The sequence below is a fragment of the Peromyscus californicus genome, unplaced genomic scaffold (genome assembly GCF_007827085.1).
Source record: "Peromyscus californicus insignis strain IS unplaced genomic scaffold, ASM782708v3 Scaffold_19__1_contigs__length_69161282, whole genome shotgun sequence".
NCBI classification, from domain to species: Eukaryota; Metazoa; Chordata; class Mammalia; order Rodentia; family Cricetidae; genus Peromyscus; species Peromyscus californicus.
The window spans coordinates 2,296,205-2,310,469 of NW_026294491.1; the positions used below are offsets into that span (position 1 = coordinate 2,296,205).

General features: G+C 51.6%; 1 protein-coding gene across 20 annotated transcripts; it reads right to left on the reverse strand.

Annotated features, from left to right (window-relative positions):
* Positions 1-733: 733 nt before the first annotated feature.
* On the reverse strand, positions 734-14,246 carry Bag6 (BAG cochaperone 6). Of its 20 annotated transcripts, none has more exons than XM_052744181.1 (26): positions 14,016-14,246; positions 13,223-13,343; positions 10,387-10,504; positions 10,093-10,289; positions 9,796-9,849; positions 9,560-9,634; positions 7,578-7,816; positions 7,086-7,215; positions 6,512-6,709; positions 6,073-6,325; positions 5,742-5,819; positions 5,522-5,629; positions 5,291-5,403; positions 5,130-5,217; positions 4,490-4,821; positions 3,633-3,924; positions 3,315-3,484; positions 3,111-3,164; positions 2,884-2,986; positions 2,673-2,797; positions 2,383-2,529; positions 2,225-2,284; positions 1,973-2,116; positions 1,789-1,896; positions 1,179-1,325; positions 734-899 (listed from the first exon to the last, which is right to left on the reverse strand). In XM_052744181.1, the coding sequence occupies exons 2-26, from the start codon at positions 13,328-13,330 to the stop codon at positions 804-806; spliced, it is 3,537 nt and encodes a 1,178-aa protein (XP_052600141.1). In that variant the 5' UTR covers positions 13,331-13,343; positions 14,016-14,246; the 3' UTR covers positions 734-803. The 20 variants fall into 20 exon arrangements, with proteins under 20 accessions (XP_052600141.1, XP_052600140.1, XP_052600144.1 ...); XM_052744180.1 differs by having other exon boundaries at positions 13,993-14,246; XM_052744184.1 differs by lacking the exon at positions 14,016-14,246 and adding an exon at positions 13,824-13,980 and having other exon boundaries at positions 5,130-5,214.
* Between the last annotated feature and the right edge of the window lie 19 nt (positions 14,247-14,265).

The window sequence follows — 14,265 nt, forward strand, 5'->3', positions numbered from 1 at the left end:
TGCTCAGCTTGCTCCTTGTCATTACAGAGCTGAACCCTCTTGAGCCAGGCCCTCGCAGTTCAAACTACCCTCAGCACTACACTACTAGCATGATAGTAGTAGCTCCTACTATCACCGCCCATTAAGCCCCACTTACTGCATTCAGCTGGGGGTCTAATCCAAAGTCCACATTCCTCCAAACATAAGCATGGTCAGGCCTATCACAGCAATACCCCAGTCCCTAGACGGAGCTTAGGCATCTGAAACCTCCAAGCCCACCCCTAGTGATACACCTCCAACAAAGCCACACTTCCTAATAGTACCACTCCCTTCGGGGGCCATTTTCATTCAAACCCCCACAGTGCCATATAGCCTCCTGGTGTTTCAGGTTTTCTTCAGCATGGAGCTTAGTCATTAGGCCTTCATGTTCCAGAGACCCAGGCGAAGTTGCAAAACATAGGAGCTGGCCTCAGCTTAAAATGAGGGCAGTGAACTGAAGTTACATCGGTGGGCTCTTAGGGTTGTATAAGGTGGTGGCAGAGGTGCACGGGTGCCACCCACCGAATGCTACTTAAGCTCCATACTGACAGCAGATTTAATGTTTCTTATAGCATTTTGAGTACCATCTTTTTACAAAGGTTCAAACCACTGACAGGCTTGCACACACTCCATAAGGGGAGTATGATGGTTCCTAGGGATTATTTGATGAAATGTGTGAAGAAAATGAAGGTACTCAACACTACCAGACAAAGGAGCCAGGAAAATCCGACTTTTATTTCTTAAATACTGTGAAGGAAGGGGGAAATGGTCCCCTGATGAGAAAGCTAGGGGTCATCAGCAAATGCCCGGTGGGCATTAGGGAAGCGCTGGGGGCTGTAGTTGGGATCTTCCTGCAGTCGTTTTTGGATATCAGACCGGAGCTATAAAGAGAAAGCACAAGCAGGTCGGAGGAGCCCTGGTTTAGTTAGCCCTATGATCCCAGCAAGTACAAAGACCAACCCTCAGAAAATACTTCCCCGCCAGCCATGCTGGCAAGCCCAATGAGATTGCTGAGCCTTCCCAAATGCCACAAGGAAAACCTCGACCACCAACCGGCAGCCCCCACACTACCAATTCATCTCTGAATACATTCAGGAAGCAGGAACCTGGCCCAACCCCTCCCAATAGACCATCCCTATTCTGCTGCAAAGTGGGGGCACCTGCTGCCTGTAGCTCTCCTGAACCTCTGGTGCCTCCAGGTCCCGGCTCAGGCTCTCGGGGCTTGTCAGGGGCCGAGCTCCGGCTGCCTTAGCTGCCCGGCTCACTGCCTCTGAGAGTAGCAGCTGGGGGCCCTCACCCTGCATTGTCTGGGGACAGGTTGAGAGGGAAAAGGGGATCAACATCAGACCCAGTGCCACCACCCAGCTCACCCTTTCCATTAGTTAACCAGTGTTTAAGCTAGCACAGGGTGGGGAACAGTCTGCATGTGGTTTTAACAGCAGAAATGCCTTCCTAATTATGGCCAAAAACCGTTGGATTATAAAGAAGGCACCAGCAGGTCAGACCACCTGAGACTCATCACTAGCTACTCTTCAAGGCAAAGCCCACCTTACACAGTGGACCCTAATCACTTGGGAAATCACACAGCTAAGGTACCAGAACTGCCAGAAACATACAATGAAGGCCCATGTAGCACATGTACCAATCAAGAACAAGCCTGACCCCCAAACAGGCTTCCTAACTAGATGAAGAAACTGAACTAACAAGCAAAAGCCTCTAGCTCAGCAAGGGTACTAGACAGAGACATCCTCAGGAAAGAGACAGACCAACCTTGCGTCTCTTGGCAGGCATACCACTGAGGTAGGCATCACTCAGGGGCGGCTGAGGTTTCACCTTCCGCTGGCTCTGAATGTCCTGCTGGATAATAGGGACCCATTCCTGGGGAGGAAAGGATTAGAAATAATTCCCACAATTTACAGCTCTTACTCCCACTGGATCACCTCCTGCCACTTACTGGGGGAACCGCAGCTGCCCAAGGTTCTGCATCGGCTGAAGCTCCATCCTGTTCATCTCGGGAACCCCCTTCAGGAGCAGGGGGTGGACCTCGGGACATGGCTTCTTCTGCTGTTGTCCCAGGGGCTGGGGAAGCATTCTCCCGCTGGAAGGCAGATGGCAGGAAGGTCCAGACTTCAGAATTCTTTGCCCCCAAGTCCCTTTTCTTTCAGCCATCTACACATTATCTGGCCTCTCAACCTCTCCCTGGTACCTGAGGTTCAGGGGAAGTTCTTTCTGCTCCCTGAACTTCCATTGGCTCTTCAGGAAGTGCCTGTGAAATCAGACAGAGAAATAAAAGAGATGGGCGGTGTCAGTCCAGGCCACCTCCAGTTTCCTGACATCGCGACCCCAGCTTATCGGGCCCCTTACCTGGGGGGGGTCCCCGACCCTGCGAACATATCTGAGAATGGCATCAGGGCCCACAGGCATGTGCTCCAAGACCACCTGAAGCCTCAGCCCCATCATAGTGGTCAGCCAGCTCACCAAGGACGGGTTCACCCCACGAGACATGCGACGCTGAAGGTTAGAAAGCAGACTGCACTTGCAACCTGCCTGTGCCATCTGCAGCTAGGGCAAGGGGTACAGGGTTTGGAGAAGAGATATAAAGCTGTAAGACAGACTAACAAAGACGCTGGAGACCCAGCGTCAGGGGTGCTTACAATCCGGCCATTGATGACAGCAGCGAGCTCCATCTGCTGCCCGCCCAGGCAGTGCAGGTTCAGGGCCAGGCACTCAAACAGGCCCTGGTTACACAGCTCCAGCAACCGGGCTCCAAACCCACTGTCTGCAGGGAGGAGGTGAGAGGGCACATGATGCCGGCAGTCCTGCACAGCCAGTACACCCCTCTCCCTGGCTGGCCCCTGGCCTGACCTGTGCAGTGTAGCACATGGGCAGCGATGCTGTTGAACTGTTCCTGGAGAAATTCTAAATTTGTCCGGATGATGTCCACACCTGGCTGAACCTGCACCAAAGACTGAGACAAGACACACAAAGCTCTCCAAATCAGGACCTTGAGGATCTAGAAGGTGGAGGCAGCAGGGACCTCCAGCTTCCCCACCCAAGCCTAGACAGGAAGAAAATACACCAAGGATACTCACGAAACTCTCCCGTACATATTCTTCCAGCCCAGTGATCAATGTGTGGGTTGCCATCTGTAGGGAAACATCACAGGTTTAGTCCCACCCATCTCCTCTAAGTCCAGGGCTTGGGCAGAAGCAGAGTTTTCACTGACAAAGAGGCAGGCGGATTAAGGAATGGAGGTGGGAGGAAGGAAAGCTCTGGGGTCCTGGGCCTTCATTTACCCGGATGTTGCCAGGTGTGGGCTCCTGACCACCCAGGTAGTGCTGGTGGAAGAAAGATCGCAGCTGCGGCTGGAGCCGCTGCAGTGGCTGGAAATGCCCATGGAGAAGCATCACCACATCCACCATGGAGAAGTTCTGGCACAAGAGAGAGAGCAGAGCTCCAAAGAATCCTAGGGAGAGGGGCAGAAGTAAGCAATTGCCTTCGCCTCCTTGCCTAGCCCACACAAGCTGTCAGCCTAATCCTTTTTAGTAAAGAAAAGCCAACTACCCCCCAACCCCCGCCAGTTCCCAAGACTACAGCACCCCCATTTTGCTTACCAAGAGCCCCATCAGCCCCAGGCTCAAAGAGATTGCTGGATCCACTAAGGCGCTGGATGAAGGCAGCAATGCTCTCACTGCTGCCAGCCCTAGCCCCCAGGGAGCCCAGGAGGGAGCTCAGCACGCCCTGCACCACTGAGGTGAAAAACTCTGGCGGCAGGCTCTCAGGACCTAAGCCTCCAGGACTCCCTGTTCCACCAGAAGGGGACCCTGGTGGGGGTGTGGTCTGCTGCTCGGGGGCAGGGGGTGGGGGTGGCGGTGGTGGAGGTGGTGGAGGGGCAGTCTGTGATGCCTAGCAGAGAAGGAATTGAGAAGAGAAGACAAAGACCACAGGGTCAAGGACATGAAATTGCATCAAGAGGGCACAAAACAACAGGAGGAGAAGGGGAAGAGAGCTGGATTCTGATCTTAACTTAAAACAACCACTGAACAGACATTTTTATCACTGTACTCCATGTGTATGGGCATTCTGCTTGCCTATATATCTGTGAAATGTGTGCCTAGTTCTCATGTGGACCAGAAGAGGGCAACAGATCCCTGGAACTGGAGTTGCAGATGGTTGTGAACCACCATGTGGGTGCTGGAAATCGAACCCAGGTCCCTTGAAAGAGCGGCAAGAGCTAGCTCTGATCTTAACTTAAGCCATAACACTCAGGGACAGACACTCAACAGAGGGGCATGAAACCAAACAACTACCTCCCTGCCTCTCAGACCAGGAAGCAGGAGCGGAGCTAACCTCCAGGCAGGCATCCAGGAATTTTCAGGTCCCCTCCCCTCTCACATCAGCAGCTATAGAATGGCAACCAAGTACCAATGTTCTAATGGGCTGGGGGACAAAGGGCAGGACAGCCACTCACCTGCAAGAAATCAGTCATGCCCTGGAGAAAGGCGGGAACCCCGGGCATTGCAACAGTGATGGTGGGAGAGGCCAGGCCAGGCCCGCCAGCCCCTGGCCCTGCAGGCCCCAGCAGGTTCCCCAGGAGCTGAGAGAACTGAAGGTCAGCTGCAGAGGGCTGAGGAGGTGGAGGCTGGGCAGGACCCCCAGGAGCAGGGCCAGCGGTTGTAGCTGTGTTGGTAGTGCCAGCACTAGCTGAAGCAGTGGCAGGAGCTGGAGCTGGAGCCGGAGCTGGAGCTGGAGCCGGAGCCGGAGCCGGAGCCGGAGCCGGAGCCATTCCTGGAGTCCCCTGAGCTGTCAGGAACCAAAAAAAAGGACAATTTGAATAAAAGCCAGATTATAGCTGCCCCATTCTGGTCTTTAAGAACTAGGACGTTCTACAAGGACTAGGACATACAGTGAGCAGGACAGAAGGGTCATCAGGACAGTTGTCACAGATGCCCCTTTGCCCCGAAATCTTACTCAGTAGCCCAGGATAGCTTAGAAATTGAAAATCTATGGTCTAGGATGTCCTTGAACTCACAGTAATCCAAGCATGTACTATCATTACCAGCTGCAGCTGGTAACACAGACAGTTTGAGCTAGAGAAGAATAGGACTCACCCACAAGGACAGGCTGCATAAGAAGTTGCCCCACAAGGCCGCTCACCATCTGGGCCAATGAAGTGTTTGTACCTAGCCCAGTGCCCTGCTGGAGGACAGAAAAAGGATTCAGTCTTGTCCTTCCCACAATCCACCAGGATTTTCCCCCAACCCTTGCTCACCAGAGTCCCAGAGACGGGAGGACCCCCAGGATGGGAAGGCCGAGCCTGTGGAGGAGTGGGCCGGGCAATCACCACCCGAGTTGGTGCTGTTGGGAAGCCAGGTACCTGCTGTCCTGTGGGCAGAGAGAGAGACCAAAGATGGCTGAGGGCTCAGTCCTTGCCCGCCAGCAGACAATACCCACCACCATGAACTAGGTCCCACCTCCCAGGCCTCCCTTTCCAGGTCATTACCTGCGGCCGCGGAGGCAACAGCTGCCACCATGGCCTGATGAGTGATCTGGTGGGCGACGGCGTGCATGAACTCAGGGGGCAGGGAGGGCAGCTGGATGAGGGTGGAGCCTGGGGGGTGGGTCTGATGTAACCTTGAACCTGGACCCCTTCAACCCACCCACTCAGCCCTACCCCTTTTCTACCCAGAGCTCTCAGCCTGCTCTGATCATCTCATTCTTACCCAGGGTCTGTCCATGACCAGGAGGTCCCAGGGGACCAGTGGGAGCACTTGGGCCACCGCCAGGCTGTGATCCAGAATCTGAGCAGGAAGACAGCCAGAAAATATAAGAATGGCAGGGCCAAGCTTGGCTGTACCCTCCTGAGATCTTCCATTCTTTAGGCCTCCAGAAACCCTGTCCTTTCCTCCACTGCAACAGGAAGGCTGGGTTCCCTTTACACAAACCCAAGGAGGAGCCCCTCCCCTCCTGCCCCTTCCCAAACCGCAGCTCGAGAGCCGGCCTTCCCTCCCGGCTCCTGCTGCTCTTTTCTGCCAGCAACTGTCCCTAACTCACCTTGAATGTTCATGTGCATCATGACCACAGGTTCCACGCTCTGATGGGAAATCCGGATGACCCGTGGATGGCTGGTAGCTGGTGGTGGAGCTGGCCCCGGTGGGGGAACTCCTTCAGTTGATGAGTCAACAGTGGTAGCAGATGGAGGCAGGGATGAGGCCTGGCCAGAACCTGGGGATGCCGCCTCCGAACTGGGAGCTGGTGGAGCCCTAGACCCATTGCCTGTCATGGTCACAGTAGTTCCCACATTGATCTGGAAGAGAGATGGCCCCGCAGAGATGAGAAAACACAAAGGTCTAACCTAGAGTCTAAAGACTCCACATGCTTTGTCATCACAGGCTTCCCCAGTTTCCTTGCTCTCTGCCTCCCAGCAGCCATCTGGGTCATCCTAGTCTACCATGCCCTCTGCTCTCCCTCCAGCCAGGTTCCCTGAACCCACCTGAATGGGAATGGCCGCCTGCTGGAGCACCATGGGAGTCGTGTAGTGAGACATTGGCCGTACCACATGTAGGTGCCGTGGGGGTGCACAGGCTAGATTGCAGCGCAGATCAGACAGTGCCACGAAAGTGTTGCCCAGTAATCGAAGGCTCTCCCCCACCAAGTTGATCAACCTCTGGTCCTCCTCACGGCCCTCATGCTGTGCCCAGGTCAAACCCAGAAAAGCAGGAAATTAAGAATAGGGATGATGCCTTCTCAGACTGTCACGTCCTCTGTCTTTGGAAACTTCTACATGAACCAAAGCTTTTCAATTTTCAAGTAAATGCTATTTAATATACACAGAGCTTTCCACAAAACACAGCAAAGGTTAAGTAACCATGTATAATTCTTTTTCACTCGGTAGACTTCCTAAATAATTAAGGACACAATAGGTCCAAAGACTGTCATCCCCATCACAGCAGATCATTCACCTATCGAGGGGGATTTCTGTGCTAACACTGAGGACAGTGAAGAGCTATCTGCATCTTAATCTGTTGCTTCCAGGTATTAGGAGGGAAGGCCATCAAAAGGCTCACATTGTTGTTGTAGTCCGTAGTGGCAGCAGCACCTAGGACCTCACAGTAGCGCTGCAGGAAGGGCTGAAGACGGCGCTGCAACCGCTGCAGCTCCTGGAGCACCTCCACATGCTCTGCAGGGGAAGGGTGGCTGTGGAAACACCAGGGCAGTTGAGCTGAGGCTTTCCTCAGGAGACCCCTGCCATCCCCTGGGATTCTCTTTGCTCTCCTAAGACAAGCAGAGATGGAAAGGAGAAAGCAAACTTCCCCCCTGTCCAGCAAGGTCCTGTGCAAAGGAGGCAATGAGAGCTCAAAACCAGAGCAGGCTTCTGCGAGACATCAGACAATCTTGCCTCAGAGACAACAGTGCTACCTAAGAGCTGCCCTTTGACCCACAATACTACAACCATTAAGACCCCCAGCAAGCACTTTCCTCCCTTCACATCCTTCCTGGTCCTCACACTACTCCTGTGACCACCCTCCAAGTCCCCAAAGGTTCCCTCCATCTCTCACTTGGGTGCATTTGTCTCTGGCGCAGGTGTGGGGCCCGCTGGAGCTGGGCCAGAAGGGGTAAGCTCTGGAGTCTGGGCTGGGGTGCGTTCCTCCATTTCTTCTGACTCCATAGGCTCTCGAGGAGGTGCTTCACTTTCAACTGGTTCTGATGTTTGTGAGTTCAAGGCTACTGTCTCCGAGGCCACAGTCGGCGTCTGCGGGGGTGGCTGACTAGCCTGTGTTTGGGGCCCCCCTCGACACTGAATGTGGAAGAAGAGTAAGGACACCAAGAGCAAGATGAAATTACTGCTGCTGAGGGTTATGCAGACCAAGGAAGTCAAGAGTGGAGATGATGCCCCACTGAGGCTCCCTGAAGGCAGGGCTGTGTATCCCTATGACTGGCAGAAATTGGATGCACAGTAAGTATCTGTAATACAGAGTAGAGACTATGTTTTCCTAACTTTCATAAGGAGAGGAAATGGCCACAAGCTGTGGCTATAACAAAACTGATAAAGTTAGGATACCCCCATACTAAACATGACAGTTAAGAAATTCAAAAACTGGGGACTGGAGAAATGGCTCAATGGTTAAGAGCTCTGATTCTTCTTCCAGAGGACGTGGGCTCAATTCTCAGCACCTACATAGTGGCTCACAACTGTAACTCCAGTTCAAAATATCCAACACCCTCACATACACATACATACAGGGAAAACACCAGTACATATTAAAAAAAAAAAAATCAAAAACTGCCAGGCGGGGCTGGAGAGATGGCTCAGCAGTTAAGAGCACTGGCTGCTCTTCCAGAGGTCCTGAGTTCAATTCCCAGCAACCACATGGTGACTCACAACTATCTATAATGAGACCTGGTGCCCTCTTCTGACCTGCAAGCATACATGTAGGCAGAACACTGTATACATTAAATAAAATTTTTTTTTTTTTTTTTTTTTTGGTTTTTCGAGACAGGGTTTCTCTGTGTAGCTTTGAACCTTTCCTGGAATTCACTCTGTAGCCCAGGCTGACCTCGAACTCACAGAGATCCGCCTGGCTCTGCCTCCCGAGTGCTGGGATTAAAGGCGTGCGCCACCACCGCCCAGCTTAAATAAATAAATCTTAAAAACAAAACAACAACAACAACAAAACTGCCAGGTGGTGGCGGAGGAGCACACACCTTTAATCTCAGCACTTGGGAGGCAGAGGCAGGAAGATCTCTGAGTTAAAAGCCAGTCTCGTCTAAAGAAAGAAAGAAAGAAAGAAGAGGAAGAAAGAAAAGAAAAGAAAGAAAGAGCCGGGCAGTGGTGGCTCACGCCTTTAATCCCAGCACTTGGGAGGCAGGGCCAGGCGGATCTCTGTGAGTTCGAGGCCAGCCTGGGCTACCAAGTGAGTTCCAGGAAAGGCGCAAAGCTACACAGAGAAACCCTGTCTCGAAAAACAAAAAACAAAACAAAAAAAAATTTAAAAAAAAAAAAAAAAAGAAAGGAAAAAGGAATTGAAAAACTGTGGCATGCAGCCATGCATGTGCCTCACACCTATAATCACAGCACCTAAGAGGATGAGTTAGGAGGCACACTGTGAGTTCAAGAAAGCTCAGGACAGAATGGGTTTTGTTTTGTTTTATTATATAAGGAAACGTATTATTTTCTTTCAAGAATATTATGAGAAGAATGTGTTAATTGAACAATTCATAGGTGAAAGATAAATGATTGCTGTTAAAAAAAGGGCTACTTCTTTCAATGAAGGGAATCTATGACACATCATCGTCAGGAAGATTGGCAGCAGCCTAGAACAGTGGCACATGCCTCTAAGTCTCACTTGAGAAGCTGCGGCAGGCAGACTGGCAGGAACAAGACAGCCTCACAAAGAGACTTTCTTTGCCTGAAAGAACAACTACACAGAAAACCTAGAGCAGAAAGGCAGACTCCTGCAGCCATTTTGAGTGTGGCTAGGATTGTTCTTACTGCAAGACCATGAGAAGAAACTCTAGCCTGACAGACTTGCCCACTCACCTCCATCCGGGACAGTAAGGTCTGTATATCTCTGATCATGTGCTGAGCCATCACCAGCCGTACCCGGGGCTCACTCTGTAATATAAGGAGGATGATCAGGGCAGGTCTGAGACGAAGCCATGAGCTCCACAACATACTACAACAGCTCCCAGGCATCTCCTCAGCCAGGTCCTCCCCCACCTTATGGCCTCCTTCTCCCAGATCCCCTTCCCTGACCCTCCCAGGCCCCTGAATACCTGAATTGGGGCCTGTTCCATGTTGATGTGAACATCCACAGCAGAGCCGTCACTCTGGGGAAAGGGTAAGGGAAGTTGCTCTGGGAGAAGCCACATACTAAGGCCTCCATACTGCCAATTCCTTTTCTAGAGCCCCTACCCTCTTTTCCTCAAAAACTGAGGCCAGTATAGGTCAGAGGGTTTCCCAAACTCCAGGCAAGAACTCAAGACACCCAAGAACTCTACGCTCCCTGCAGCTGCCCTAACAAAAGCTCCTCTTCCCAACAAAACCCTCCCACATGACAAACACAGGCTCACAGGGAGATTGAAGGTTCCAACCATGACATAGCTGTTGGCATTCCGGTCATGAACAGAGGCCCCAGGCCCCCGAGTGCCAGGCAGGGGTGCCCCACCATGAGTAGCTGAGGCAGACCCTGTCCCAGAAGATGCTCCAGAAGGGAGCTGAGTCTGAGGAGGAGCCCGTTCCACCAGGTGGATAACCTTTCCCCCAACATCTGCAGAAAAAGAGATGCACACCAAAACTTGTAAGTAGGTAAACCCATGGCCTCCAAACAACAACCTTAACCTCGAGCAGCTCCCCCAGTCTCTTACTGTATTCCTGGAGCTTCTTATCATCTTGCAGAACCCGGCCCTGGTATATGAGCCGTTGTTTCTCGGAAGGGATGCTGACAGAGGCAGCAATATGCTCCTTAAACTCCTTTACGTTCATCTGAAAGGAGAGCCATGAGTTGGAATCAGAAAACGAAGGAAAGAGCTAAGTGGGATGCCTGACTTCAGGGGACAAGTGAGGTCAGCATCAAACAGTGTCACTAGCCAACTGCATCAACAGGCAGGTGTTTATGCAGCCAAAAACGAAACAAACAAAAACCCCAAACAGACAATAAACAAAGCTGGGTGAAAGGGGTGAGAGAGAAAACACCACTAAGAAATAAAAAAGGCAGGCTGGAGAAATGGCTCAGTGGTTAACGCTAACACTGTTCTTGCCCAGGACCTACCTCAGTTCCATTTCCAGCACCCATATTGGGCAGCAGCTCACAACTACTGGTAAATCCAGCTCCAGGGGACCCAGTGTCTCTGCACTCTATGAGCACTTGTACTCACAGGCACACACACACCACGCCCCCCCACACAAACCAATACATGATTAAAAATAAGAGGGGAGTGGTGGTGTATGCCTCCAGCACTCGTGAGGCAGAGGCAGGTGGAGCTTTTGAGTTTGAGGCCATGCTAGTCTACACAGTAAGTTCCAAGACAGCCAGCTGTGTAGAGAGACTCTGTCTCCTAAAAAATCCAAATAGAAACCATAATAATAACAACAGTAAACAAAATAAAAATAAATCTTACAAGAAAAAGCCAAACAGCTCTCCTTTTCTCCTTCTTGGCTTAGTATCTAGAGATACTGGTGATGCTTTTCTAAATATAAAAAACGTACCAGGAGCTCATGGCCGTAATCTCAAAGCTAAAAACAGGTGGGCATTGAGGCAAAAGCCTCTAATCGCATGGAGATAGAAGCAGGTGGATCTCTGTGACTACCAGGCCAGCCATGACTACAAAGTGAGACCCTGACTTAAAATACAAAATACAAAAAGAGGTTAAGAACACTTGTTGCTCTTGCACAGGACCTGAGTTTAATTCCTAGCACATAGTGGTTTACAACCACCCACACATAACAGAGTAGGGACTATGATTTCCTAACTACCACAACAAGAGGAAAAGGCCACAGGTTACAGGACCTGATGTCCTCTTCTGACCTTTTCGGGCACCAATCACACACATTGGTGCACTTACATACCTGCAGACAAAACGTTCACACATAAAATAAAAATAAAAGCCAGGCATGATGGTACAGTACACGCCTTTAATCCCAGCACAGGAAGATCTCTGTGAGTTTGAGGCCAGCCTGGTCTACAGAGTGAGATCCAGGACAGGCACCAAAACTACACAGAGAAACCCTGTCTCAAAAAAAATAAATACAAAATAAATAAATAAATAAAAATAAATAAAAAGAAGCCAAGCGGTGGTGGTGAACACCTTTAATCCCAGCACACTGTGAGTTCTGCCCAGCCTGGTTTACAGAGCGAGTTCCAGGACAGCCAGAAGTACACAGAGAAACCTATTGGGGGAGAGGGAGATTGACATCCTCCCCCAGAAAAACCATCACCACCAATGGCAAGTATCACCGGGTTGGGAACCAGGAACTAGAAAAATAACTAATGAAGAAGGTAAGGAGGCGGCACAAGGTTACCTACAGTTCAGTAGTAGGTACTTTGTGCAGGTCCTAAGTTCAATGCCCAGCAGGAACTCCCCAAAAAATAAGGGAAGGGGGGGAAGAACCAAAACAAAAGCAGTGTGGCAGCACACACCTGAACCCCCAACCCTGGAGAGCAGAGACAGGAGGATCCAAGACCATCAGTTAAGACATAGTGAACTACTTAATATCCTACCTCAGCTGGCACTGGTGGCGCACGCCTTTAATCCCAGCACTTGGGAGGCAGAGACAGGCGGATCTCTGAGTTCAAGACCAGCCTGGCCTACAGAGTGAGTTCCAGGAAAGCCAGGGCTACAGAGAAACCCTGTCCAAAACAAAAACAAACAAACAAACAAAAAAAAGCAACAAAAAGACCCTACCTCAAAAAGAAAAAAAAAAAAAAAGGCAAAAACAAGTCAGGTATGGTACACACAACCTAAATCTAAACTCTTAGCATAGACAACGGAGGCAAAATGGTCAGGAGGTCAAGGTCAGCCTGAGCTATATGAGACACTGTTTTCCCCCGACCCCCAAAAATAATCTTCCTAATTAGACAATTAACTCTTGGTAAGGGCCAGAATTAATTATCACATACACCTACTCACAAGTGTATGTGGTGTTTTAAATGTTTTTGAAAACCACGAAAATGACCAACTCACGATTTTTTTTTTCTCAAAGAATTATGCAGTAAAAACGAAGACAACTGTGTCCACACTGCACTTTATAACATTGAGATTCAAACTGTGCCTCAGATATTGGCAATTCTACTTAACAGTGTATGAAAGCAGCTTCCTAGAATCTATAAATAGAGTATAAACCTGTGAACAAGTTGTTAAAAAAAGAACAAACACACCATATTTGTCTGAGGTCTCTGTGCTATTTCCGGTCCCAAAGGCCGGCCGGAGTCTTGTCTGTCCCTTTGGGCTGAGGTCCGCCCAGGATAGGTATAGATTCCTCCTCTGCATTTCCCTCCTCACTGAGTTCCATCAAGGTGGAAGACAGGCAGAACGAAATCTGCCTCACTCCACAGTAACCACCTCCTCACTCAGAAAGAACCTCGGATGTTCTATCCAGGAAGGGACAAAGAGGAGTCAATGACCAGAAAGCCAGGCTCATCCCTTGGAAGACCATCGAGCCAAAGCGGGTATCGTCGCTACACAGTACCGCTGTCTCTCTCACCTGGGCCCCCACAATAAAAGTCCGAGTCTGAGAGTCCAGGGTCTTCACCAGGACCTCCAGGCTGTCGGGCTCCTCCATAGTGGTACTGGAACTATCACTCGGCTCCATGGCCGACAGCTCTCTAAGGAAGAACGAGGGGGGAGGTTCGCTGTCGCCCGCACTCTATTTCATACACCCGGAAGACTCTCTGGGCCCAATCTCCGCCCCGATCCCTTAAAAGTCTCTCATACACAAGCACGTATATTCATCCTCGACCCCATCCCTCCTTTTTGGTTCCGAGACACAGGAAGAGAAACACAAAGGGCAGGAGATGGACGGCATAGGGAGGTGAAGGACGAGGGGTGGGAGGGGCTCCACAATGCCAATCACAATAGGGAGAGCCAGTTGGGCTGGGAATCGGGCAAGCAAGCACGAGACCGACCAGAGACCAGTGTCATCACCGGTCGCGACCGAGCAAGGGCCCGAGAGATCGGGAAATCCCAGGACGACGCGAGGGGGGGAGGGTCGCGCCGGACTCGGCCCAGAGAGTGGCTCCGCGCACGCGCGCCACCACGCTCGAACCCGCCTAAATCACCACGGCCCCAAGACCGCAGACACTCACGGGAGCCTGGACCGGCTCGCTGACCGCCCCTCCTTCCGCCTCCGCCTTCCGCCGTCGGTGTTCCAGCAACGCGACTGAACCAACACGCGGCCAAACACATACAAACACACACACACACACACACACAGCCCACCACCCTGTGGCTCCGCCCCCGACTTCCCCACGGTACCGTCACTTCCGGCCTCCCCCAACCTGGCACCACCAAAGGCCACTTCCGTTTCCCCGATAGTATTTGGGGATCTCGAGGCGGTACTTCCGGCTTCCCCAGGCTCCCCCAATTGACTTTCGTGGGGCACGATGAGAAAGTCCACAGCCCCGAACAGTGAGTTTCTGGGGGGCGAGACGGGCCGGGGTCGGCCTAGATGGGAGGGAGCCGACCACCCCGAGGAGCCGCCGCCGCCGTCGCCCGGGGGACCGCACTGCGCCTGCGTGAGCCGCGGTA